This window comes from Aspergillus aculeatus (assembly GCF_001890905.1).
Source record: "Aspergillus aculeatus ATCC 16872 unplaced genomic scaffold ASPACscaffold_6, whole genome shotgun sequence".
Classification (NCBI taxonomy): Eukaryota; Fungi; Ascomycota; class Eurotiomycetes; order Eurotiales; family Aspergillaceae; genus Aspergillus; species Aspergillus aculeatus.
This window is the reverse complement of record NW_017962981.1, coordinates 1,250,266-1,273,310: the sequence shown is the minus strand read 5'-3', so window position 1 is coordinate 1,273,310 and position 23,045 is coordinate 1,250,266. Positions and strand designations below refer to the sequence as shown.

The 23,045-nt window shown below is 52.5% G+C and overlaps 8 protein-coding genes and 1 non-coding gene across 9 annotated transcripts; 5 read left to right on the top strand and 4 right to left on the bottom strand.

The window, feature by feature from the left end:
- Window positions 1-2,370: 2,370 nt before the first annotated feature.
- On the bottom strand, window positions 2,371-2,442 carry ASPACDRAFT_t125. Its single transcript has one exon. It is a non-coding gene; the product is annotated as a tRNA-Glu (tRNA).
- Window positions 2,443-2,595: 153 nt separating this feature from the next.
- Window positions 2,596-3,793, top strand: ASPACDRAFT_117656 (SEC61-beta family protein). The gene is made up of 3 exons (XM_020196090.1): window positions 2,596-2,775; window positions 2,909-3,254; window positions 3,325-3,793. Exons 1-3 carry the CDS (start codon window positions 2,773-2,775, stop codon window positions 3,357-3,359), a joined length of 384 nt encoding a protein of 127 aa, XP_020057337.1. The 5' UTR covers window positions 2,596-2,772; the 3' UTR covers window positions 3,360-3,793.
- Window positions 3,794-4,391: 598 nt separating this feature from the next.
- Window positions 4,392-5,983, bottom strand: ASPACDRAFT_117654 (uncharacterized protein). Its single transcript, XM_020196089.1, has one exon. It carries the CDS (start codon window positions 5,636-5,638, stop codon window positions 4,625-4,627), a length of 1,014 nt encoding a protein of 337 aa, XP_020057336.1. The 5' UTR covers window positions 5,639-5,983; the 3' UTR covers window positions 4,392-4,624.
- A 3,114-nt stretch (window positions 5,984-9,097) lies between these two features.
- On the top strand, window positions 9,098-11,909 carry ASPACDRAFT_117653 (sodium:solute symporter family protein). Its single transcript, XM_020196088.1, has 5 exons — window positions 9,098-9,534; window positions 9,600-9,772; window positions 9,825-10,341; window positions 10,394-11,047; window positions 11,118-11,909. Exons 1-5 carry the CDS (start codon window positions 9,413-9,415, stop codon window positions 11,737-11,739), a joined length of 2,088 nt encoding a protein of 695 aa, XP_020057335.1. The 5' UTR covers window positions 9,098-9,412; the 3' UTR covers window positions 11,740-11,909.
- On the bottom strand, window positions 11,899-13,154 carry ASPACDRAFT_77844 (rhodopsin family protein). Its single transcript, XM_020205058.1, has 7 exons — window positions 13,011-13,154; window positions 12,839-12,892; window positions 12,650-12,683; window positions 12,570-12,594; window positions 12,464-12,496; window positions 12,360-12,400; window positions 11,899-12,292 (listed from the first exon to the last, which is right to left on the bottom strand). The coding sequence occupies exons 1-7, from the start codon at window positions 13,039-13,041 to the stop codon at window positions 12,115-12,117; spliced, it is 396 nt and encodes a 131-aa protein (XP_020057334.1). The 5' UTR covers window positions 13,042-13,154; the 3' UTR covers window positions 11,899-12,114.
- A 339-nt stretch (window positions 13,155-13,493) lies between these two features.
- Window positions 13,494-14,469, bottom strand: ASPACDRAFT_77843 (dynein light chain DYN2). Its single transcript, XM_020205057.1, has 7 exons — window positions 14,232-14,469; window positions 14,159-14,181; window positions 14,073-14,106; window positions 13,986-14,020; window positions 13,909-13,935; window positions 13,786-13,855; window positions 13,494-13,735 (listed from the first exon to the last, which is right to left on the bottom strand). Exons 1-7 carry the CDS (start codon window positions 14,260-14,262, stop codon window positions 13,671-13,673), a joined length of 285 nt encoding a protein of 94 aa, XP_020057333.1. The 5' UTR covers window positions 14,263-14,469; the 3' UTR covers window positions 13,494-13,670.
- A 144-nt stretch (window positions 14,470-14,613) lies between these two features.
- mrd1 (RNA-binding ribosome biosynthesis protein MRD1) lies at window positions 14,614-17,469 on the top strand (the record flags this gene model as incomplete). The annotated part of the gene is made up of 4 exons (XM_020199455.1): window positions 14,614-14,841; window positions 14,947-15,717; window positions 15,932-16,204; window positions 16,255-17,469. The coding sequence occupies 4 exons, from the start codon at window positions 14,614-14,616 to the stop codon at window positions 17,467-17,469; spliced, it is 2,487 nt and encodes an 828-aa protein (XP_020057332.1).
- Window positions 17,470-18,505: 1,036 nt separating this feature from the next.
- On the top strand, window positions 18,506-21,023 carry abaA (transcription factor AbaA; the record flags this gene model as incomplete). The annotated part of the gene is made up of 3 exons (XM_020203488.1): window positions 18,506-18,941; window positions 18,996-19,172; window positions 19,228-21,023. The coding sequence occupies 3 exons, from the start codon at window positions 18,506-18,508 to the stop codon at window positions 21,021-21,023; spliced, it is 2,409 nt and encodes an 802-aa protein (XP_020057331.1).
- Window positions 21,024-21,478: 455 nt separating this feature from the next.
- Window positions 21,479-22,929, top strand: ASPACDRAFT_77840 (aldo/keto reductase). Its single transcript, XM_020205056.1, has 3 exons — window positions 21,479-21,750; window positions 21,828-22,615; window positions 22,674-22,929. The coding sequence occupies exons 1-3, from the start codon at window positions 21,606-21,608 to the stop codon at window positions 22,698-22,700; spliced, it is 960 nt and encodes a 319-aa protein (XP_020057330.1). The 5' UTR covers window positions 21,479-21,605; the 3' UTR covers window positions 22,701-22,929.
- Window positions 22,930-23,045: the final 116 nt, after the last annotated feature.

The following is a 23,045-nucleotide window of genomic DNA, read 5'->3' as shown; positions in this document are numbered from 1 at the left end:
AGAGAGGACGGGGGGGGGGATGATGGGGGGAAGAAAGGGAAGTCTGAGCCGCAGTGAGGAGGAAACAACGAGGCGAAAGAAGGGAAGAGGAGGAAAATGTATTATTACGAGTACGAAGATACTTACTTTTTTACCTTTGCCGGTCGGGCGGGCAAAGAAAAGAAGCAGCCAAGCGGAAGAAGTCCAGCTGAAGTTCCAGACGCGACGGAAGGGTCAAGTGTCCGATTCAAAAGGGAAACTGCAGGGACGATCCCCAAAGAATAGAACAGAGAGGAGAGAGAGAAAGGAAGAAAGGAAGAATCACAAACAGACAGACAGACAGACAGACAGACAGACAAGCAGATAGACAGACAGAAAAAGGAATCCAACTGAATGGCAGAGTTTCCAGTGCTCTCTTCCCCACCGGACGGACACCACCGACAACAAATGCGACTAAGAAAAACAAATAGCCTTAACCGGCGACAGTTAACGGTATGAAGTTAAGTTAACTGGACTTGTGTTGGATTGTCCATTGAGGAGTATCCCACCCTCAGTTCTAAATTTGTGGTGCTCAATCTCGCTGTTGACTCGCGCACGGGAACTTTTTAATTAGAATCTTATGTTGTCTTATGTCGCTCTAACACCGCTCAGGAGTTCTTGGTATTCGAGCCACGGCAGGTCCAGTCTTGGCTAATTATCCTCTGGATAATTTACGCAAGAGTACTACTCCGTACGTATGGAGTACTTCGCAGAAAAGAGTAGAGTGAGATGGCGGTGGTGGCTAGTAATCTTAGGATTCGTACGTAGAAATAACCCGTGCCTGAGACTAACTCAAGGGAGAAATAGACTAGCCTCGATTACTCCTGAATTGTCGCGTTGCAGTGGGGTGGGTCGGACCCATGCGATGGGCTGGCTGTCTGCCTGCTGCGAACTTTCGAAACCAAAATTTCGCCCGGGGGATGGACGGGGGCCAGATTCCATGGTTCAATTTATGCATCTTTCTCCTCCCCTCCCCCCGGTTTCTGCCTGACCTGGACCGGCAAGAATGTGCCGGACGTCAATGGGAAAGAACCGCTGCCACTTCAGCTGTCAATTGAATCGAACCGTTGAATTGATGGAAGATAATTCGAAGAGGGATAGAAGGCTGCTGCGTACAAGGCCGATAACTAGAAACAATAATGTAGCGCAGTGGTTCCCATTGAAAGATAAGATGGAATTCTCGCCTGAGGCAGAAAAAAAACCAACAACCCCCATTGTTGATTCGATTACTGGGGGAGGGCTACGTACTCTTCTACCTAGCCTGCCATCTCCTCCTCGATTTGCCAATCGACTAGTCACTCAGTACCTTGCCTTGCCTGTGTACTTGTTGCTATGTAGGGTATTATCCCACCACTGGGATGCGAGGAGGTAGCTAGCTGTTCGGGCTAGAGAGAGGCCGAATGCTGCTACGTACTGGAAGCGTTCAAGGAGAGAGAGAGAGAGAGGGTTGGGATGGGTGCAGGGAAACAAGCCACAACCCACACAGCTACCGTGGCCATGCGGTGACCCTGGTGTGGCATGGTGTGGCTATTTTAGTGCCTCCTTGCCGTTCCCTTCAGGTGGCTGTCCGTCCACTCGGAGGGAAGACTCGGTCTTTTGTGAAACAGCGGTCTTAACAGATAAATTTCCAGCAGTTCTCCTCTGACAGGCTAGATATAGTCTACGACTCTACGTAGTCCGTATACTGTGTAGGATCCATCGCCATGGGGACATCTGATTCATATATACCCCAAATCAAGCACTATTCCCTAATGGTACCGGCTTATGGTTGACTGGGTCGTTAGCCTCTAAAGTCGAGCTTCGACATGGTTCTCAGTTCTCTATCCCGCACTATCCAGATCCTAGACTAAATTAGTAGCAATTTCAGCGGGTTGTTGATTAGAGAGTGAGCCCGGTGCTTGCATCTACTAGACACTCAGGTGCAGACACTGCAGTAAACCAATGATACTTGCTCGTAGACTTGTGCGTTCAGGGAAAAGTCGATTCTGGGATTGGTGTTAGTGGCATAGTCTAAGCTGCCATGCTTTCAACAATCGAAGCATATTTCTATGATGAAACGCAAGAAAGCGACATGACACCAATAGACGATTCGATATAGCGAGTCAGGTGTAACTACCGAGTGAGTGTCCTAGCGATGTTAATTGAGGTACAGTTCATAAGACCAAAGGTGTAGCAGTGCTCAGGGCTTTTCACACCGCCTACCTTGGGAGGGCTCATTTGCCGAGAGAATATCAGCTTCCCGCGATACCATTGGAGGAGACGGGAGCGGTAGGTGGATTTGCGGGCTAAGGATTTCGACTTCCACTGTAAAACCGAGGGTAAAACAACAGCAAAAAGAAATTGATCTTGTGACTCCGATACGGGGAATCGAACCCCGATCTCCTGTGTGAAAGACAGGTATGATAGCCGTTACACTATATCGGATCAAGTTATTAAAAAGTCCCAGTCCTTTGTTTTATGTTCTAAAGTTGTCCGAGACTGTAGACTGCTTAACTGCTTTCTCGCGATTGCCGCTCGGCAGAATTGTATGTGACGGTAACCCGCCAAATGGAAACGTGAGCGTGGCCTCTTTCTGGCAACCCGCACCTTCACCTCCCCCGACCTTCTGCCATCCACCTCGTCCTTCTTCTCCCCAGCCGACATCCTTCCTTGTCCCATCGGCCAATTGACCCATTTATCTCTTTGGCCATCATCAACTCTAATATTGCTCTTGATTTCTTTGCTTTTTAGCCCTTTCTTGATTCCACTTTCATAATGGTCAGTGCCCTCGTCCTGCCCGTTGCCTCAGCGCGCACCTCGATTGTCCTTTGCGCGAGCTGGATGATCTCCCCCAAGCCGACCACCGCTCTTCATATCAGCATTCGAATTGAAACTGACCTCAGTGCCATAGGCTTCTCCTCGTGCTGCTTCTCCCCTGACCTCCGGAGCTGAGTCCGGCCCTGACTCCAAGTCTGCCGGCGCCGGCTCCGGCGCCTCTGCCGTCTCCTCCGTCAACCGTCCTTCCTCTCCTACTCCTCCTGGTGGTCCCCGGGCTGCTTTGCGTCGCCGCGCGGCCGCTGACCACAAGGAGTCCCTCCGCAATGCCCGACCCAGCTCGACCCGCGCTGCCGGCGCTGGCGGTTCTTCTGGCACGATGCTGAAGCTCTACACCGACGAGAGCCCCGGCTTGAGGGTCGACCCCGTCGTCGTCCTGGTTCTCAGTCTGGGATTCATCTTCTCTGTCGTTGGTCTGCACGGTACGTTCCACCCAACTTTCAAGCATCAATCCGAAGAATTAACCACTGACTGCTTTCCCCCCTTCTACAGTCATCGCCAAGATCACCCGCAAGTTCTCCTCGTAAATTAGCCCCCAAACGCTATCGGTCCACCGCCAGACACTCTTCGGCCTGGATTCTTTTTTTTTTGATACGCAGCACGCTATCAATTGGTGAATTTCATCCGGGGCCCGCGAGATTGGTTGGCTTGGGCCGAAATTCCGACCGAGAGGATCAGATCGTCGCATCATTTACCACCTTCGAAATCATATACCCCCCCTTGGTGTCCCCCCTTTACCCGTTATTTTCTGCGTGCGCCGGTGATGGAGACATCTTTTCGCAACACACGCATTTTTGACCCAGCGCGCTTTTGTATTTTGTCCGGATTCATACCTATCTGCTGCATAGGATGGAAATGGACATGCTCGAACAAGCAGAGGAGAATCCCACAAGGGAAAGACAGAGAAACAGAGAGAGAGAGAGAGAGACTTGGAATGAACTGCATATGTGTAATTTTAGTGCTTATCAATGAAAACGAGGTCCGACCAAACGGTTACTGTATACGTTAGCGTACCCAGCGGAAGAACCAAATCCATCGACCCAAGCTATGAACAACAGACTTTAGATCCTGCTCATAGAGGATAAGAATGCTCAGCAGATTAGGGAAGATCGCGGCACCCGGGGATACTGAAACTGTGGAGATAGAACTGGTTAGCGAGCAAAAGACAAAACAGGAGAAGTAAGGCGACGGCTGTAGAGAGCCATGCTATATACATGCTGGCAAAGGCTATTATGCTTTACGAATGTGAGGAACCGAGTGGCTAGTCGGTCTACATACCTCAGTGTCTTCCAGAGGCAGCTTCACAAGAGCCCGATAAACTTCAGAGAATATAGTATACTGGTAGTACATGCAGTACTTGAACTCCCACCTTTAGATAATCAAGGTGTTATACCTAGAAAGTTATCTCAAATATCCCGATACTTGTGTTATCCAAACAGTGAAAAGTTGTTGGTATATCAGGCTTATACCTCGCTGATATACTATTCTCAGCCCAGTGTACCTGCAAGCAGAGCAAGCGTTCTTCGGGTCTAGGCGGTTCAAGGCTTCACAGATGAGCTGTGCTGCATACACATTTTGGGCTGGAGCTCCTTCAGTCTTAGCGTATTGAGCCTCGATCTCTCTGGTCTTGCCATCGTAGTCTTTCTTCACCGGGGAGAGGCGAAAACGTTCATAGCGAGAAAGAACGACGGAGGGAAATGTACAGGAAGATTGGTTCACATCACTCTAACATCTGTCAAGGTAAACAAGGTCTAGATAAATAGATATGTCACAGTCTAACCCCCGAGCAGAGCTAAGAATCCGAACCGATCAACGCCCGTATTTCCGCCGCCCGCTTCACCACCTCCTCGACGTCCTCCACCCTCGGCCCCGGCATGGAGGAGACATACCCCTGATAGGTCTCCTGGAACGGCTCACTGATGCCGTACCGGTCGCAGTCGTCATCATCGTAGTCATCACCGCCACCGCCGCGGATGGGCACCAGCTTGACATGCGCGTAATCGACCTCGAACCCCTCGAAAATCATCCCGCAGCGCTCGATCCCAAACGCCCGGATCAGCAGCTTCCCCACCACGTACGCTGCCTCCACCAGCCCGGCATAGTCCTCGGGCGACAGCGAGAAGATGTCGCTCGGCAGGTGCGCGCGCGGCACCACCACCGTGAACCCGGGGGTGTTGGGGTACGGCGTCAGGAAGGCGACGTGGCGCGCGTCCTCCCAGACCCGCCACTGCGGGGAGAGTTCCCCACGCACGATGCGCGCGAAGAGGTTGGCGTCGTCCGGGTCCGGGCCATGGAAGGTGTGATCGGCGTGGTAGGTGGTCGGGGACTTGGATGCCGCAAACAGGATGGAGCTGCGGATGGTGTTGAGCTGCGGCGTGGGTAGCTGCGGCGCGTCTTTCGAGGTGATGTACCCCGGGTACTGCGGGTGGAATTCCTTGGTGGGGTGCGTGACCGGGGTCCATTGCGGGGTGAGGCCGTGGAGCGGCAGGATCGAGACGCTCGTTCCCCCCGTGGTGATCAGCGCGCAGCGCTGGACATTGTATGCCTTGCGGAGGTGGGAGGCGATGGTGCGGAGGGTTTGGAGGGTTTCCACGAAGGTGGGCGGGGGGAGGTTGAAGAGGTTGGCTTTGTTTGTGGTGAGCGTCGCGACGGTGTGGCCTGGGGTAGTGGGGCGGAGGGTGAGGTTGACGGTTAGATGTGCGTCTTGGTAGATTGTCGTATCGGGGGTGTGATCGTCGGCCATGTTGGTGATTGTGATTTTGATCGCGGTGGTGTTCATGTTGGTGGCTTGTCCAGGAGGGGGCATTGGAATGGTGTATATCTGGCTGGTTGATAGCTTTGGGGTTAGTGCTGGTTGCGTGTCATGCCACCTTTTCCTCATCGCGCCGTCTTTCATTCTAACCCCTGAGCGGTTCTCCAACGGAGAACGTGCTGAGCCGATGTTCTGTACATCAATTGGACACTTAGTTCGATTCCAACATTTTTTCTTGCAGTTGCGATGGCATGAGCAGTGGGCTATGCTCGCTAGTTGCGGTGTTGTCGGATCCAGAGGTGAATGATCCCTCATTAGTATGGACAATGCATTCACTGGGGACCAAACCATCTCAAATAATGTCCTATGTGTACCTCACCAGTAGTTTCTAGGTGCCTGTTAACACGGGCAGGTCTTTAAGATACCTCCTAGCACAGTATATCGGCGTGACCAATCAGGGGTCTGTATGCAGCTGCAAGGTGACCGCTCCGAAACTCCGACTAAGGGACAGGGTCCACAGACGGACACTCAGTGTGTGTGGATGAACTGCCTAAGGACGCTAGGCTTTAATTTGACTCTCGACTAGTCGGCCGGGGTTCTTCCAATCGCCTGCTAGCCACTGTAGGATTCAAGAGGGAACATCATGGATCCATGATACCCCTGTCTGCTCCGTAGTTTCCTTCCCTTTTCATGCGTCGTTTGCCGCTAATTTGCCGGTGCAGTGATTAGGTAGCGAAGGGGAAGGCGCGATGACAACGTTACCCACTGAAGGGATGAGGCCTACCGACTGTTGTACTAATGATCCGTGACTTGAGTGTCTGTGGCGAAGGGGGATCCCAACGAACTGAATGTGAACATAGCTCAGCTCGAGATAGAGAGAATCGACCACTACTAAGCTTTAGAGCATTAAAGCACCTGTTATTATCTTGGCAGAAAGACTGGTTCAACAAGACTTTGACATCAAGACTTTCATCGTGTTTTATCAATGTTGCGAAGCCTTTGCTCTACAAGGTCACCTGCTAGGCAAGTCATGTGCTGTAATCTGTGACTAAGTAACATTTGATCTAGACTTTTAAACCTTGCTAGGTGGTATATCTTCTAGCTTTGCTGCATTTAATATACAGATAAACTCGCTACCTAGGTGGAAAACACTGTCATATTACCCTTTAACAAGAATGCTTTTCCTCATTCCGGGCTGGCGAACTGTGGCTAGGAACTGATTGCCAGTAAAGAGAGACCGGTCACAGATAATAATGCCTCAAGATCAGTGCCCCAATCCTTGGCGAGAGTGCCGCCACTGTCTTGTCGATCGGTTCACCGTGCCCAGAGGCGTGTAGGATGTTGCGGATTGCCGCATGCACAGCGAACAGAGGCTTGTTCGGTATTAAGATGCGACCGATCTCTTTACATAGAGATGTAGCTAGCTTCACCGCATTATCAATGCGACTGATATCTTCATCGCTGTGGTGAGAGAGGCCATGGATATTCAGGAAATAGCAGCACAGACACTGCCGGATCTGTGCATCTGCAGTCCTTCATCCTCCCAGAGTTTTCCGAGGCCAAATGGGATGATGCAGCCAGCTATCATAGTCGCACTCCCAGAATTGTGATTATGCATTGGTGATTATCATGTTGCAGGCAAGCTCGCCGCAACTAGTCAGAGTCCTGGGATAGTAAATCTTCAATGGAGTCTTCGACCCCCAGACCAGGGCAGAGTATGACTGTGTGCTCGGCTCTCCGTAAATAATACGTGTTGAACAGCAGAAATCGACGCCAAGGATGGATCGTGCCGGGTCAGTAGTGTCAATTGGAAGCTGCACGATTCCAATGCAGTGTACTGGACTTAGAACGTTATGAGTATCATCTGGTAGTCAACAATTATCAGTAAAGACAGTTATGGATACTCGAAACAAAAAAGCATGACTTACCTTCAGCAGGGTATGAGTACTGGACGTCTTCGCACATTCTGGCTGGTACGTTCAACAGAATGCGGATTTGCTGGTTTTTCTGTTACTAGACTGTAATAGAGATCAAACATAAGGAGACGGGACTTAAGCAGTTATATAGAGAATCACAGTTAGCTGTGATGAGGAACCACAATCCTCCTTCCATCACAATATCTCGGACAACGCATTGCTCTCCTGCTCCAGTGCCACATGGCGTAGCCGAATGATCTCGAGTCTGCCAACCTTCACAATAACCCCAATAGAATTCTCCTCCTCATGAAAGTATGGCTCGATCATATCATCTGGAAAGGCCATACTCAAATCTAGCAGTCTGGATCTCCAGAGTCGAATCAATAAGCCATTCAAAGGGTGTCCAGTCCCGTACCAGGACTCAGCCTACTTCAACAGTACGCGGTTGAGTTAGCGGATTGCCATATGAGATACTCAGTTCTGTATGCCCCTTGAACCTTCAACATGGAGAGAAGGGCCCAGTAGGTAACATGGAAGGTGTGAGATCACGAATGGGGTCGATGTAACTAGGACTCATGGGCCGTGGAAGATGTAAGAGGGCTGTACCGCTCAACAGTCCTGCGGTACGGGAGCTTTCTCAAGCAAAAGCTTGAGGAATCACATGCAGAGAGAGAGGAAGAGCGAAGAAGAGATATTCGTAGGAAGGCAGGAGAAAAGAAAGACTATATAACCATAGCTTACTGCGGTGAAGCCCTAGAACTTGATTTGCGCCGGAACTTCACATCTTACACTGCGAAGTACCAAGTAACGATACCAACTTACGATATATCCACTACTTATGTTTTCACCGGAATATGCAGAGGGCAAGGGGCTATCTTTTATATTCACAGCCTACACCACATATGGCCCTGCAGGATATGCATGACAAACTAGGAGGGCATCTCGTGAGATGTGAATACCTTATGGGAAAGGAATGCTTTGCGAAGGAAGGGTGTCGCGGGTAATCGAAAGCAGTGCCAAGGGGGCGGAACTGCCTATTCAATGGCTTATAGTATTGTTGCTCGTCACCTATTCTACCTTCGCGGAACTCCTGTTGTGGATGTCTGCGGGTAGTACTACCTAGTAGGTCCTGGTATGCAGGGACCGCGTGGGTTTCCCCACGGCCACAAGCACGGTGCGGTGCTCAATTCATGAACGGTAAGATCGAGTAAGCGAGTAAGCGAGTAAGCAGATTGATATCTTTTTCAAGATTAGACAGGCAGTCTTGGCATCAACAAATCACCATCGGGCATATGCTTTCATGGCACTGTCCTTGCTTATCTCCCGGGTTCCGGCTTCTTATCACCTTGAACTCCCACTGTACCTCGCATTGGCCAATGGCGGGGGCCTTCGCTGACCTCCGCTGATAAGAAATGCTCTCCCGGCCAATGACAGGACCTTGCGGTGCTATCAAAGATAGAGTGGATCTGCAAGAAGTCAAAATACTTCATGGATCCCACCCGTCTCCACGAAAAAGATGCGGCATGAACAAGCCAGAGCTGCTGGCCCTAGCTCGTTTAAGCGAGATTCAGTGTTTGTTCTGGCTCCCCGGCCTTGAGCTGCTGCCCCATTACGAATTGATAGCGATGCCCTCGTCTTATCGATGACTCTTTGTACTTCGTGAACCTGCGCTCAGATCCAATTGCAGCGACTGAACAGGCCTTTATCCGCCATCATGATCGTGTTGATCAAGATGTGGCTGCGAGGTCGGAGATTTTGCCATGCACCGCTGGCCTATATGATCTCTTACAGCTCGTCCATTTCCGGTGGACTTTCCAAGCACATTCTCAATTAAGGAGCACACCGAAATTTGGGGAGACAACAGAGAACAATCGCTTCGTCTTAACATACAAGCTTGGCGAGGAACGTCACCATGTCTTCGGACACCGTCAGTTTCACAGCCCCCCTTTCCCAAGGGTTTGGCTATGGTATCATCGTAGGGCTGGGCTTTGCCTTTGCCTTACTTATGATTTTCATTACGTGGGCCTTGAAGAGGTATTGACCCGAACTATGGCTCGATTGTACCTACTTTTGACAGCCAAGCTAATGTGGCCCCACAGGTACCAGCATGAAGTACAAACGTCGGAAATGTTCTCGACTGCAGGAAGATCCGTCAAGTCTGGGCTGGTTGCAGCAGCTGTCGTCAGTAGTTGGACCTGGGCCGCAACCCTTCTTCAGTCGTCTACAGTAGCCTATGAATATGGCATCTCAGGTCCATTCTTCTATGCCTCAGGTGGGAAAAATCAAAAGACTAAGCATTGACTGCTCACTAATATTTTGTTAAGGTGCTACTGTCCAGATCATCCTCTTCGCAACGCTGGCAATCGAGCTCAAACGCCGTGCTCCAAATGCGCACACCTTCTTAGAGGCCATCCGTGCCCGTTATGGAACTACCGTCCATATCGTCTTTACTGTCTTCTGTGTGATGACCAATATCCTGGTTACGTCCATGCTGCTCACCGGCGGCTCTGCCGTCATGACTTCTCTTACCGGGGTTCACACGGTTGCAGCCTGCTTCCTCCTCCCGATCGGCGTTGTGCTCTATACTCTCTTCGGTGGTATCAAGGCAACTTTCATTACGGATTACATGCACACCGTGGTAATCATTGTCGTCATCTTCATCTTCGCCTTCTCTGCCTATGCCACCAACGATAAACTCGGATCCCCTGGCGCTGTGTATGAGGCACTTGTTGCTGCATCGAACCGCCACCCCGTGGAGGGCAACGCAGAGGGAAGCTATCTGACTATGCGGTCCAAGGAGGGTGGCATTTTCTGGGTGATCAACCTTGTGGGCAATTTTGGGTTGGTCTTTCTGTACCCCACACGTTCAGTCAATCGCTAACTCCCCCCGCAGTACTGTCTTCCTCGACAACGGATACTACAACAAAGCCATCGCAGCAAGCCCCGTGCACGCTTTCCCCGGCTATGTCATCGGCGGTCTCTGTTGGTTTGCCATTCCCTGGCTCTGCGCCAGCACAATGGGAATGACCGCCCTCGCTCTTGAGGGCACCCAGCGTTTGAGCTCGAGTGACGTGTCCGCCGGACTTGTGTTGCCCTTCGCTGCCGTCAAGCTGCTCGGCTACAGCGGCGCGGTATGCACCACGATCATGATCTTCATGGCAGTGACCTCCGCCTTCTCGGCCCAGCTGATCGCAGTCTCCTCCATTTTCACCTACGACATCTACCAGGGCTACATCAACCCCGAAGCCGAAGGCAAGCGCCTGGTCTGGATCTCACACATGACTTGCGTGGTCTGGGCCATCGCCATGGCTGCCTTCTCCACTGGTCTCTACTACGCCGGAATCAGCATGGGCTACCTGTATCTGTTGATGGGAGTCATCATCTCCTCCGCCGTCTTCCCCGGCGCTATGACCTTGGTCTGGAAACACCAGAACTGGATCGCCGCGGCGGTCTCCCCTCCTTTGGGTCTGGCCGTCTCCCTCATCGCGTGGCTCGTGACTGCGAAGAAGGAATACGGGGTCCTAACCGTCACGACGACCGGCTCCAAGTACGTTTCCTTCACACTTTCCCCCCACAAAAGTCCCTCATCCAAAGAACCAAGAACTAACGTAACCCAGCTACCCAATGCTCGCCGGCAACGTCGCCGCCCTCCTAAGCCCCATGATCTTCTCCCCCGTCCTAACCCTACTCTTCGGCTCCCAGAACTACGACTACGAGAGCATGCGCGCCATCCGCAAGGTGGATGACACCGACGTCGCCGCGGCCGCCCACGTCGACCTGGAGCAGATCCCCGGCGAGGTGGCGGCCCGCACCGCGGCACAGGAGGAAGAGGAGACGCGCAAGCTCAACCGCGCGGCCTTCTACTCGCGCACGCTGACCGTCGTCATGGTGATTTGCTTTCTGATCCTGTGGCCCGTGCCCATGTACGGCAGCTCCTACGTTTTCAGCAAGAAGTTCTTCACCGGCTGGATCGTGGTCGGCCTGCTGTGGCTGTTCTGCACCACCTTCGGCGTGGTGGTGTTCCCGCTGTATGAGGGCCGGAAGAGCATGGTCCGCACCGTGCGGTTGATGACTCTGGATTTGTTGGGGAGGGGTGGGGCGAGGAGGAGGCCGATCGAGGGCGAGGTTGTGGTGACTCCCCCGGCGGGTGCGGCAACGGGGACGGGAAGTGAGACGGTTTCTGGGGTGCAGACGCCGGTGTATGCTGGGGAGAAGGGGGTGTTGGACGGGGAGAAGTAGATTTTATTTGAGGGTACTCGTACTCTGGTATGGTGTGGATTGAGTGCTTGTGATGATGATGATTATTATGGATACGTTGCTGAGGGAGGTTTTGGTTCTTGCGCTTGGGTTTGTTTTCCGGATATATATACCCCCACTGTTGTTTTTAGTGTATTCGGTAAATGGCAATGTTTATGATATTGAATCTTATTTCGCTGGTAGACTTGAGCAGAGGGTGAACAGCACAGTATAAAACATGGCATCAACAAATAGACAAACAAGCAGGAAGCAAAGAGGTATCTTCCAATCCAGTCAAACATGAAGACAAAGGCACACCGTCGATGGAAACACTAATGACAACAAAACAACAGAACCCGACAGGAAACATCAAAGCATCTACTTATACACAAAGTTCTGCTGTCCTGGTTGCTGCTGCTGCTGCTGTTGCGGTGCCACCGCGCCCGATGCCTGGGGAGGTGGATAGTACGGTGCCCCGCCCCCATACGCCTGGGGCAATTGACCCGGTATGACTCCCGGAGGAGGCCTTGTATCCGGGGTGATATCCGGACGGTCGCTGTACGCCGATAATACTTAGTTGCTGTCGTGAGTTTGGAGGTCAGGTAATGGGAGCTGGTACGTACCCTAGATCCTGGGTGAAGCGGCATGTGTAGCAGGTTACTTCCTGTAGAAGATGGTGAGTTTCAAAACGTACCTAGTCATAGGTTAGAAAGAGGAGATCGCTTACCTTGTATTTATGCATAGCGAGAGGAATGACAGGCTGAGATGAAGTAATCGCGTTAGTATTCGAGTTCCAGTGATTGATGCCTGGGGCCGTCGGGGGCTGAACGTACAACAAAGCAGACGGTGAACCAGGGCCTGGCTTGGTTAGTGTCACGATCAACGGTATGTGAGAGTTTGAAAAGATGCTTACCATCTTGTAAGACAGTGTCCGTTCCAATGTTGGCCTGATGGAGTGGGTTATTCGTTAGTACTGTATATCCTATAGTAGCCGCTGTTGCTATGCTATCTAAATATAGCAGTAAACAGCGGCTACTATATCCCCCGAGAGCTTATTGATAGGTATCCCAAAGGAAAGATATCGAGAAAGAAATATACTCACAGTTGTAGCAGTAGGCACGAACATTCTCGTAGCCTTCTAGCATGGACGTGAATTCTGGTGGTGCCCGTGGTGTTAGCTTGATGCCGAAACCGGGCGCTCATTTCAGGGTCTATGGGGGATGCCGCTGTGGCGAGGGTGGAGTTGGTAGGTTACGTAGTGGTCTGGCACGTACCATGAGTCCCGAAGGTGATGCAGATGGCCATCTTGAGATTATGGAACAGTCAGGGGATATGGTGAGAGAGATAGAGAGCGATTGGGAATGCGATGAATAGAGAATGGAAATCGTGACGTCGTTCAGTTGGTTATTCGAAGCTCGATACGTAGGGAGACGATCGTAGGGGAAGGCAGCCATGTTAAAAAGAGCTGGGACTGAGAGGCGCGGACGTGTGGCGGCGGTGTGGCTTGGCAGCGGGTGGTTGCTGACTGCTGGGGCCTTGGCGGGCCGGTTTCGGGGATTCGGGGGTGCTATGGGGTTGGAGGGGGTGTCTGGGGAGGACTGCCCCTGTAAGGTAGATGCACCATCCACAGTGAACAGCTACGCAGCAAGAAGAGTTGCGATGATCGGATATCATTTCTTTCGTAACTAACTTTCTCATATTTTCTCTGAGAATAAATAGATCGAGAGGAGTCCTGCGAAGTAGTAGCTGGTATGTTTACAGAGATTCCCCCACCATGTTATGTCCTTCCAACCAGTCGCAATGGCATAAGAATAACCACGCCAATACTTTCAATTTATATATGAACATATCTCGGCGTGACTCGCCTGCAAAGAACTCCGAAATAGATACAGGAAACGCTTAACAATATCGACCATTGTGTGCCCTTCGCATGCTTATTGAGTCTTGAAAAGGAGGATGGCGCAGTGACCGAGGTAAAAGTAGATGAAATGTTTCGTCTCTGTGATCCCAGTCAGTCCATACCCTCAAAGAGCTTTCAGCTGTACCCACCGTGAGTCACAAAGCTGCCAAAGTTTCTTCCCACCACGCAGTGCCATGTTGCACCCTTGCGCGAGTCGAACTGCTAAGTTGTAAGTGGAATGCTGGAATTCGAGTAACGGAGCGGCGGCTGACCTCTCTCTTGATGTACTGGGCAATATCCTGCGACTGTCAGTAAGGTCTCTAAGTGACTTGCGATCGTAGAAACCTACCTTCTCAATGTGGTACTTGTCCATCGCCTCGATCGCTAAACAGCCCGCATTAGTTGGGATCAAGATCAGCCCCGCAGTCAATCATACCAACTTCAACAGCCTCCTGCTGCATGTCCTCCGTCTGGTATTCCGTCAGCGTTGTCCCAAGCTCCTATAGCTCTCGCTCTTCTTACCATATCGACGGACTTGATCTGCGCTAAACAAGCCCGTTAGCTCTCGTCTCCATCACGCCGCGGGTTGACTCACGCTCAAGCTTGTCCTTCTTTTCGGAAGCCATCTTGTTTGTAGTTTATCCTTGATCACAAGTTTCAGAATGGAGAGAAAGACCCAGAGATCGAATGAATAGTCAAAATTCGTTTGCGCAGTAAGTACCAATTGAAGCCCAACCAGGAGTATTGGGAATCAACAATTCCAGGTTGCGCGCCGCAATGATCCAAAGCCGATGGGGCTCGGGTCATGCCGCCCCTCACACCGCCTTCGGCACTATAAGGATGCCGAAAATAAAAAGCACCCTTTCAAAATTTTTTTCTGATTCCCGGATTTCACTCTTCCACATCCCGATTCCTGTGGCACGCACACTTTTCGAGAGAGTAGGCCACAGGGACCTGAAGCAAACCACTACTCAATCATGGAAAGCACCAGAGTTTTTGTCTCTGGCCTTCCGCCCACTTTCTCTGATGATCAATTGAGAAAGCATTTCGCCAGTCGCTTCCAGGTCACGGACGCTCATGTATTGCCCAAGCGCAGGATCGGCTTCGTGGGCTTCAAGAGCCATGAGGTTGCCCAACAGGCCGTGTCTTATTTTAATAAGACCTACATGAAGATGTCCAAGATCTCAGTAGACATTGCTAAGCCGGTATGTGTTTCACCTGTTGATCTCGTTGCACTTATCCTTCTTTCTTTTTTATTGTCTTACCCGCTGACGATTAAGGTGGTCTTGTGACTGACCAGTAATTTGTAGATTGATGCCGAACCTACCCCAAGAGCCCGCAAGTCTGGCAACGCCCAGGATCATGACGATGCGGGAAGTTCGCTCAAGCGTAAGCGCGATGGCGACAAGACCGAGGATCCCAAGCTGCAGGAGTACCTTTCCGTAATGCAGCACTCGTCTAAGACTAAGACGTGGGCCAACGACGACGCCATGCCTAAAGCTCCAGAGACAAACTCACCTGCAGAACAGCCCGTCGAAGACGAAGAAGAGGAGCCGCAGGAGCTCACTTACGCCCAAAGGAAGAAGGCCAAGCTTGGCGACGTCCCGGCTAATCCTAGAGAGTTGCATAGTGCGGGCCAACAAGCTGAAGCAGAACCAGAGCCCATGGTCGTCGATCATAGTGGCGAGGGTGATGCCGAGCCGTCGGCGGATCAGGATGATGCTGTCGCCCCTGAGGAAGAACAGGCGCCTGTCTCGGATGCGGACTGGCTTCGCTCCAAGACGAGTCGTCTCCTTGGCCTCCTCGACGAGGATGAGCAAGCAGAGTTTGACTCTCCCGCACAGCAGAAGCCCGCTGCTTCTCCCGAGGCAGAGTCGAGGATGGAAGTTGACCTCGAACCTGCTCAGGATGTCGCCACCACCGAAGAACCTTCCGCTGGTAAAATAGCGAAAGAGCCGGAGGTCGACACCAACATTGAGAACATTCGCATCTCAGCACGTCTCTTCGTCCGCAATCTGGCTTATGACACGTCCGACTCGGATCTTCAACCAATATTTGCTCCTTTCGGCCAAATTGAAGAGGTTAGTTACTTGGTTTTGATCGCGTTATACGTTGCATTGTCACCTCTCCCCCCAAGCTCAATGATGAACGACCTGATAGGGACATCCGATGCAAAGCAGATGATGTTGCCAGGAAACGAGTATTTTAGTAGATGCCTCGCATATCTGAAAGAGCTATACCCTCTCATGTTTTCATTCCACTCATCGTTTGGTCGGTCGATGCTAACATGACTAGATCCACGTTGCTGTTGATACTCGGTCAAACACCAGCAAGGGTTTTGCCTACATCCAATATGTCAATGCTGATGCTGCCGTAGAGGCCTACAAACAGCTGGATGGCAAGCACTTCCAAGGCCGTTTGATGCATATTTTACCGGCTGCTGTCAAGAAGACGTATAAGATTGACGAGACCGAGCTAGCGAAGCTCCCACTGAAGAAGCAGATGCAAATCAAGAAGAAGATGGGGGCGGCATCTTCATCTTTTAGCTGGAACTCACTCTACATGAACGTGAGTTATCTCGTTGCAATCTCGGATGCCCCAGTGCTAATTCAAACCAGGCCGACGCTGTCATGTCGTCAGTAGCTGAACGTCTTGGTGTGTCGAAAGCAGATTTGCTTGACCCCACTTCGTCTGATGCAGCAGTTAAGCAAGCGCACGCTGAGACGCACGTAATTCAGGAGACGAAAGCCTACTTCTCAGCCAACGGCGTCAACATTGAGGCCTTTAAGCAACGGGAACGTGGAAACACGGCTATCCTAGTAAAGAACTTCTCATATGGCGTCAAGACTGATGACATTAGGAAACTATTTGATCCGTATGGACAAATCACCAGGCTACTGATGCCGCCCAGCGGTACCATAGCAATCGTCGAGTTTTCGCGCCCCGACGAGGCTCAGAAAGCCTTCAAGAGTCTTGCGTACCGCAAACTAGGGGACTCGATCCTCTTCCTAGAGAAGGCTCCCAAGGATCTATTTGATCCCAACGTCGTGCCGCAGAAGCCAACCACCGAGATTAAGGCTGTCTCACAAGGATTCTCCACGGCTGACACGTTTGCGGCAGATGAGGCTGTCGATGACAACCTGCCCACAACCACTCTATTTGTAAAGAACCTCAACTTCGCTACCACCAACCAGAGCTTTGTGGACCTCTTTCGACCACTGGATGGCTTTATCACCGCTAGGATCAAGACCAAGCCCGACCCCAAACGCCCTGGGCAGACTCTCAGCATGGGCTTTGGCTTTGCGGAGTTCCGCACCAAGGCTCAGGCGCAGGCTGCTCTAGGCGCGATGAACGGCTATAAGCTTGATCAGCATGAACTGGTGGTTAGGGTGTCTCACCGCGGAATGGATGCTGCGGAGGAGCGGAGACGGGAGGACACCGCGAAGAAGGTGGCCGCCAGACGGACGAAGATCATCATTAAGAACTTGCCGTTCCAGGCCACCAAGAAGGACATCCGGTCGCTCTTTGGCGCCTATGGCCAGCTTCGCTCTGTGCGGGTGCCTCAGAAGTTTGACAGGACGGCCCGTGGTTTTGGTTTTGCTGACTTTGTAAGCGCTCGTGAAGCGGAGAATGCCATGGACGCCCTTAAGAACACGCACTTGCTGGGCAGGAAGCTGGTGCTGGAATTCGCGAACGAGGAGGCGATCGATGCTGAGGAAGAGATCAAGCAGATCGAAAAGAAAGTAGGAGAGCAGATGGACAGGGTGAAGCTACAAAAACTTAGTGGTCCTGGGCGCAAGAAGTTCACTGTAGGGGCCCAGGACGAGGAGTAGAGAGTCCCTTCTCTACCCTTGGTTCTTTTGACTTCCTTCCTCCCTGTTGATAGGGGACAGACAATGGCAATGGTGCACTGATGGTGATGATATCCCTTGCGTCCGGGACGCTGAGTTTGGAGGGCGGAAGTAGGCTCTCACGTTCGCCTGCGGCTGTCAACACGTACATACGCGTTCTGCACAGCGAGCGGATGCTCGTGCCTGTTCTCACGAGAGTTTCGTCCTGTCATCCCAGTAAGGTCCTTCTCCCGAGTCTCCGTGCTATTCAGGGCTCACTACTTCCCTTAATCCCTTATACCTACCTACCTACCTACCAATTCATACCTTCAATCGATGCGAAACCCTTGGTTATGGACGTGCAAATTAAGCTGGAGCTAGGGTTCTCACCAACATTCCGACCTGATCTTCGTAATTACCTCGTTACATTCCACACGTACGGTTGGAGACGATGTCGTTGGCTCACGCTCATTCCAAAGCCGGCTCTTTGCCACAATTCGTCCAGTTTGGATGCTGTGTACCTGCTTTTCAGGTAACGATGTCCATCTCACGCTGCGAAAACCTCCGAGTTGCACCTCACTGGAGCGTGCACCTTGAGGGACCCCCTTGCATCAGTCTCCGGCTCGTGCCCATCGTGGGCTTCCTTCCCTCCTGATTTGCTCCCCAGTGGTTTCCTGGGCTCAGCACTCAGTCTGGACGCGTGAAGCCTGGAAGGAGATTCCCTGTTGTCCCCCGCCTTGGACAATCGAGGTTCGTTGCCCTAGAGGGGTGGTTCATCAACAAGCAGCGGGATCGAGCAATGTCACTGGGCCTCCCTCTCGAGGGGAGAGAATGGTTCCCTATAAACACCATGCTGCTCGCTCCCACATTCTCTCTCGTAGGGTTCTTACATTCTCTCCAAGCATTTACGTTCTTGATCGCTGGGTTGGTGACTGCTACGTTCTTTGCCAGGCAGTAGTAAGCATTTCGCGGTCCTCGTCCCCCATCTCTTTGGAATTTGTCGCCATTCTTTCCAAGAGCCTACACTCTGGTCCGCCCCATGGCTACTGACTGGCAAACGGAGTGTATTCTGCCTCAACATCAACCCACTCTGGACAGTATCGGAGCTCACACGGACAGAGCCTTGCAGAACACCTCGGGGAACGTTCAGACGTACTCGGACAGCCTCGCACACAGTGGGATCACGGGGCGGGACGAGCATCTGCATCATCTAGCCTACAAGTACCCTCAACCTCCTCTGCCAACACATCCAGTGCCCACTGTCTCTAGCCTTGGGCCTCCTCAGAGCCTACGATTCCAGGCAAAGAAGCTGCGGCGTCTGCAGTCCGTTGGTCCAAACCTCGTGGGACCGCGTCGACCAAGAAGCTACCTCAGGTCGCAGAAGTATCTCGAGTATCGGGCCCGACCTCGCCGTGACACTGGCAAAGATGGGGAACCGGTATGGTCGGACGAACTTGAAGACGCGTTTCAACAAGGTGAGCAGCTTCGAATATGATAGTGTACGAGCACGCGAGTAACCCGATCAACAGCTCTCGAAGCGAATCCGCCGATGGGCCGACGGAAATGGTCGGAACGAGGGAAGTCCTATGGTCGAAATGAGCTTATTGCTGAATACATCTACAAGAAAACTGGTAAACGACGAACCAGAAAGCAAGTGTCCAGCCATCTGCAAGTCCTCGACTCATTCCTCAAAGGAGACCCGGACTGTAAGTCTCATCTGGCGTGAAGAAGGGCAAACACAACGGGACTAACGCAGAGCAGGGGAGCGACTCGTACGAGAAGAGGCGGCCGTCCGCTCGAACAGCCAACATCCGCCCAGTGGTCCAAAATGGAGGGCTTCCTTGGACCCTCCCCTGTCAAGTCATTATGGCAATCACTTCCACACCCCCCATTATGATCATTTGAGGTTGGGGCATGCTTATGCTGGCGATATCCCCTCGGCGCACATCTCCCTCAATTCCAGCCTCCACGACGCCAACATCAACACAGTACAGGGGCTTGGGTTTGATATGTGGGTCAGCGCTCCAGACAAGCCGAACCGAATCGACGACGCCATCCACATCTACAGCCGCCTCCAGGGAGACCAGCGCCATCCTGTTGCACCGCCGATGCCCTTGAAAGACCTGCCAGGGTGGCAGGCATCCTTTCCTGATTTGAATTTATTGATTGCAGATCCCAGTACCCCCCTTGATTGCGAGATTATTCTACTTGAAGCCAACCTGAAGTTGATGGATAACTTCCCTCCCACGGGGTCGAGATTGGGGATTCACCTGGAACTCGACTTTGCCCAGGCAACGGCCGGAGATGTGCCGATGGTTCACCAGATGAGCAACTGGACTTGTAAGACAACCATGTATGACAATGGCCGCAATGTCCATGAAGAGTGTCACAGTGTTGCGCAACCGGGGTCGACCAAGGTCAAGCCACTGTTTGAATCCCGATGGTGGGCCAACTGCTTCACGCAGCTCACGCAAGACCAGAAGATGGTCGAGGAACGAGGTCCACATCACGTTTCGCATGAAGTTGGGAGACAATACCTTCGCACCTTGACGGTAGTCCAGGAGATCCGGGCAGTCGCGCCTTATAATGTGCGACGGATGTCCACCAACTCGTACTCGGGCCATGGGGTGAACGAACCGAAGCGGGTCGCGATTCTGCTCTGGAAGTTTCGGCAGACGAGACCCAATGAGGTCGGCACCACCACTTGGCGTCGGATCATTCCTCCCCCAGAGCGGACTTTGCATGCGAGTCCCAAAGCCCCGACTGGACTGGACCTTCCTCCCATTCCACTAGACTCCCTCCTGATGAACCGCCCCGGCCCCAGTGCGTATCACCCGCCTCAGTCCCATGAACTGCTGCACACCACCAGTACCTCGCAGCCGCACTGGCCTCTGTACCAACAGCCCCAGGACAGTGTTGCCAACATGTTCAATTCCAATGGACCCTTCGACTTCCTCGGACACATCAAGGCCGAAGATCGGTTGGGTGACAAGACATCGGTGACGTCGGTGCTGGACTCCTTCTCCCATCTCCAACCGCACGAGACCAGCCAGCCCACGAGCCTCAGCGGTTCCACTGGCGGGCCCGTCATGATGAGTGTGCCGGATCTCTCCCTGTCGCATTCCGGCCTGCCTACATACGGGATCGGTCACGACGGGCACTACGTGCCACCGCAGTCCCATGGCGTGAATGTCCACGACAATAACACTGTCCTCAACAGCATCTTCGGGACCAGCGCGCAGTCTCTCGACGACATCGGCCACAGCCACGCCGCCTGGGCGACGCCCACGACCACCGGAATCCAGGGAGATGTCACCAGCGATAATTATACCCATCTTCACCACCACCACCACCACCACCATTTCCAGCCGTCCGACCATCAGAGCTCGGTACCGCGGGAGTCGCACGCCTCCACCAGTTTCGAGGGATTCCTACCGCCGGATGATGTGATGGACAAGCTGGTCGGAAGCATGCCCGGTGACCCGAGCCTCAACGGGGGTGGTCATGATCACCCGCATCCTACATATGCTGACAGCAATTCAGTGGAGGCGAATTAAAATGTCTTTCAACCGAGGGGTGGGTGGACTTTCCAAAAGCACAATCTGTAATATTATTCTTCTTCTCGGGGCAGGTTCTTGGATGGGATGGTGTTATTCTTTTTTTCTTTTTTAATTTCTGGGCTTGTGGTTCTGGATAACCTTTTATTGATACCTAATTGATTCGATTCTTGACAATGCAATCTATGCAGACATTATCTATAATAATAGTACGGAGTACCATGTAGGAGTAGAGTATACTGTATGGGTGTTTGCAGCAGGCCAAAGTGGGTCAAGGCCAATTTAGCCGGACCCGCCGGCTGCATTTAGCCGTGGGGCGCAAAACAGCCGCCAGAAGCATATCATTTTAGCCTCTAATGCATCATCATTCGATGCCGTGCCTGGTTAATTGCTTTCATCCCCTCAATTAGACTTTGGCACCTTCTGGAGGTCTGGACTGGGGGCGGGGGGCAATGGAGGGGCAATTTGTCCGATCTTTTAACCATCTCCGTGTCCTTTTCCTTTCCTTTCCTTTCCTCTCTCCTCTACTTTCCTTCCTCATACTCTCTCTTACCCCGAAAGACCAACTCTGATCCCAACACAATGGCTTCCCCCACCGTCAAGCTCAACAGCGGCCACGAGATGCCCCTCGTGGGCTTCGGTCTGTGGAAGGTGAACAACGACACCTGCGCGGACCAAGTCTACCACGCGATCAAGGAGGGATACCGACTGTTTGACGGGGCCTGCGGTATGTCCTCCGTACTGGAAGGTGTCTTCCAACACTCTCAGATCCACAACCATACTAAACCTCCTGGGTCAAAACAGACTACGGCAACGAAACAGAAGCGGGCCAAGGCGTGGCGCGGGCCATCGCCGACGGGCTGGTCAAGCGCGAGGAGCTGTTCATCGTGTCGAAGCTGTGGAACAGCTTCCACGACGCGGAACGCGTGGAGCCCATCGCGCGCAAGCAGCTGCAGGACTGGGGGCTGGAGTACTTCGACCTGTACATCGTGCACTTCCCGATCGCGCTCAAGTACGTCGACCCGGCCGTGCGGTACCCGCCGGGCTGGGAGTCCGAGAACGGGCAGCTGGAGTTTAGCAACACCCCCATCCACGAGACGTGGAAGGCGATGGAGACGCTCGTCGACGCCGGCCTGGCCCGCAGCATCGGCATCAGCAACTTCAGCGCCCAGCTGGTCATGGATCTGCTGCGCTACGCCCGCGTTCGCCCCGCCACCCTGCAGATCGAGCACCACCCCTACCTGACTCAGTCCCGGCTGGTGGAGTACGCCCAGAAGGAAGGGTTGGTCGTCACCGCGTACAGCTCGTTCGGGCCCTTGAGCTTTTTGGAGCTGGAGGTCAAGAATGCGCTGAACACGCCGCCGCTGTTCGAGCACGAGCTCATCAAGGAGATTGCCGCGAAGCATGGGCGCACGCCGGCGCAGGTGCTGCTGCGGTGGGCGACGCAGCGCGGCATTGCCGTCATCCCGAAGAGTAATGATCCCAAGCGGTTGCAGCAGAATTTGGAGGTCACGGGCTGGGATCTGGAGAGTTCGGAGCTGGAGAAGATTAGTGAGCTGGATCGCGGGTTGCGGTTCAATGATCCTTTGGGAGTGAGTCCCCCCCCCCCTTTGTGACTTGAGGTTGAGTGATGCTGACAAATTTTTCCAGTACGGGCTCTATGTCCCCATCTTCTAGTTATGTGTTATGATATATGAATGATACTATTTCGACTTCATCTTGTCTTGGCCCCTGTGAAGTGTAATGTAGTAGTATGCCTGTTAAAGTACTCGTCCAATATTCGACCTACGCAAGACATTGCAAGAGAGGTACCTCCACTTGGGAGCAGAAGTCTGCCGAATCAATTGCATAGACACCAAGCGTTATAGCCAATACATAGCTGAGTCGTATATGTAACAAGAACTACAATTAAATTTATCGCCCTACCCAAAAGACAACTAAGGCTCAAGCATCCGTAGCCCGCACGCAGATTACTCGTACCTACTGTACAGTACACTCACGATACCGCGATAAGATAAGACC

Bases quoted from the DNA above. Each gene is read 5' to 3' on its own strand.
- ASPACDRAFT_77840 (XM_020205056.1), top strand. From the start codon at position 21,606: ATGGCTTCCCCCACCGTCAAGCTCAACAGCGGCCACGAGATGCCCCTC. The intron at 21,751-21,827 runs GTATGTCCTCCG...GGGTCAAAACAG, and splicing joins ACTGTTTGACGGGGCCTGCG to ACTACGGCAACGAAACAGAA. The intron at 22,616-22,673 runs GTGAGTCCCCCC...AAATTTTTCCAG, and splicing joins GGTTCAATGATCCTTTGGGA to TACGGGCTCTATGTCCCCAT.
- ASPACDRAFT_117654 (XM_020196089.1), bottom strand. From the start codon at position 5,638: ATGCCCCCTCCTGGACAAGCCACCAACATGAACACCACCGCGATCAAA.
- ASPACDRAFT_117653 (XM_020196088.1), top strand. From the start codon at position 9,413: ATGTCTTCGGACACCGTCAGTTTCACAGCCCCCCTTTCCCAAGGGTTT. The intron at 9,773-9,824 runs GTGGGAAAAATC...TATTTTGTTAAG, and splicing joins TCCATTCTTCTATGCCTCAG to GTGCTACTGTCCAGATCATC. The intron at 11,048-11,117 runs GTACGTTTCCTT...AACGTAACCCAG, and splicing joins GTCACGACGACCGGCTCCAA to CTACCCAATGCTCGCCGGCA.
- ASPACDRAFT_117656 (XM_020196090.1), top strand. The intron at 3,255-3,324 runs GTACGTTCCACC...CCCCTTCTACAG, and splicing joins CTCTGTCGTTGGTCTGCACG to TCATCGCCAAGATCACCCGC.
- ASPACDRAFT_77843 (XM_020205057.1), bottom strand. From the start codon at position 14,262: ATGGCTTCCGAAAAGAAGGACAAGCTTGAGC. The intron at 14,182-14,231 runs GTGAGTCAACCC...GGGCTTGTTTAG, and splicing joins AAAGAAGGACAAGCTTGAGC to CGCAGATCAAGTCCGTCGAT. The intron at 14,107-14,158 runs GTAAGAAGAGCG...ACGGAATACCAG, and splicing joins AGATCAAGTCCGTCGATATG to ACGGAGGACATGCAGCAGGA.
- ASPACDRAFT_77844 (XM_020205058.1), bottom strand. From the start codon at position 13,041: ATGGCCATCTGCATCACCTTCGGGACTCATG. The intron at 12,684-12,838 runs GTGAGTATATTT...CCACTCCATCAG, and splicing joins TCGTGCCTACTGCTACAACT to GCCAACATTGGAACGGACAC. The intron at 12,401-12,463 runs GTAAGCGATCTC...CATCTTCTACAG, and splicing joins TCGCTATGCATAAATACAAG to GAAGTAACCTGCTACACATG.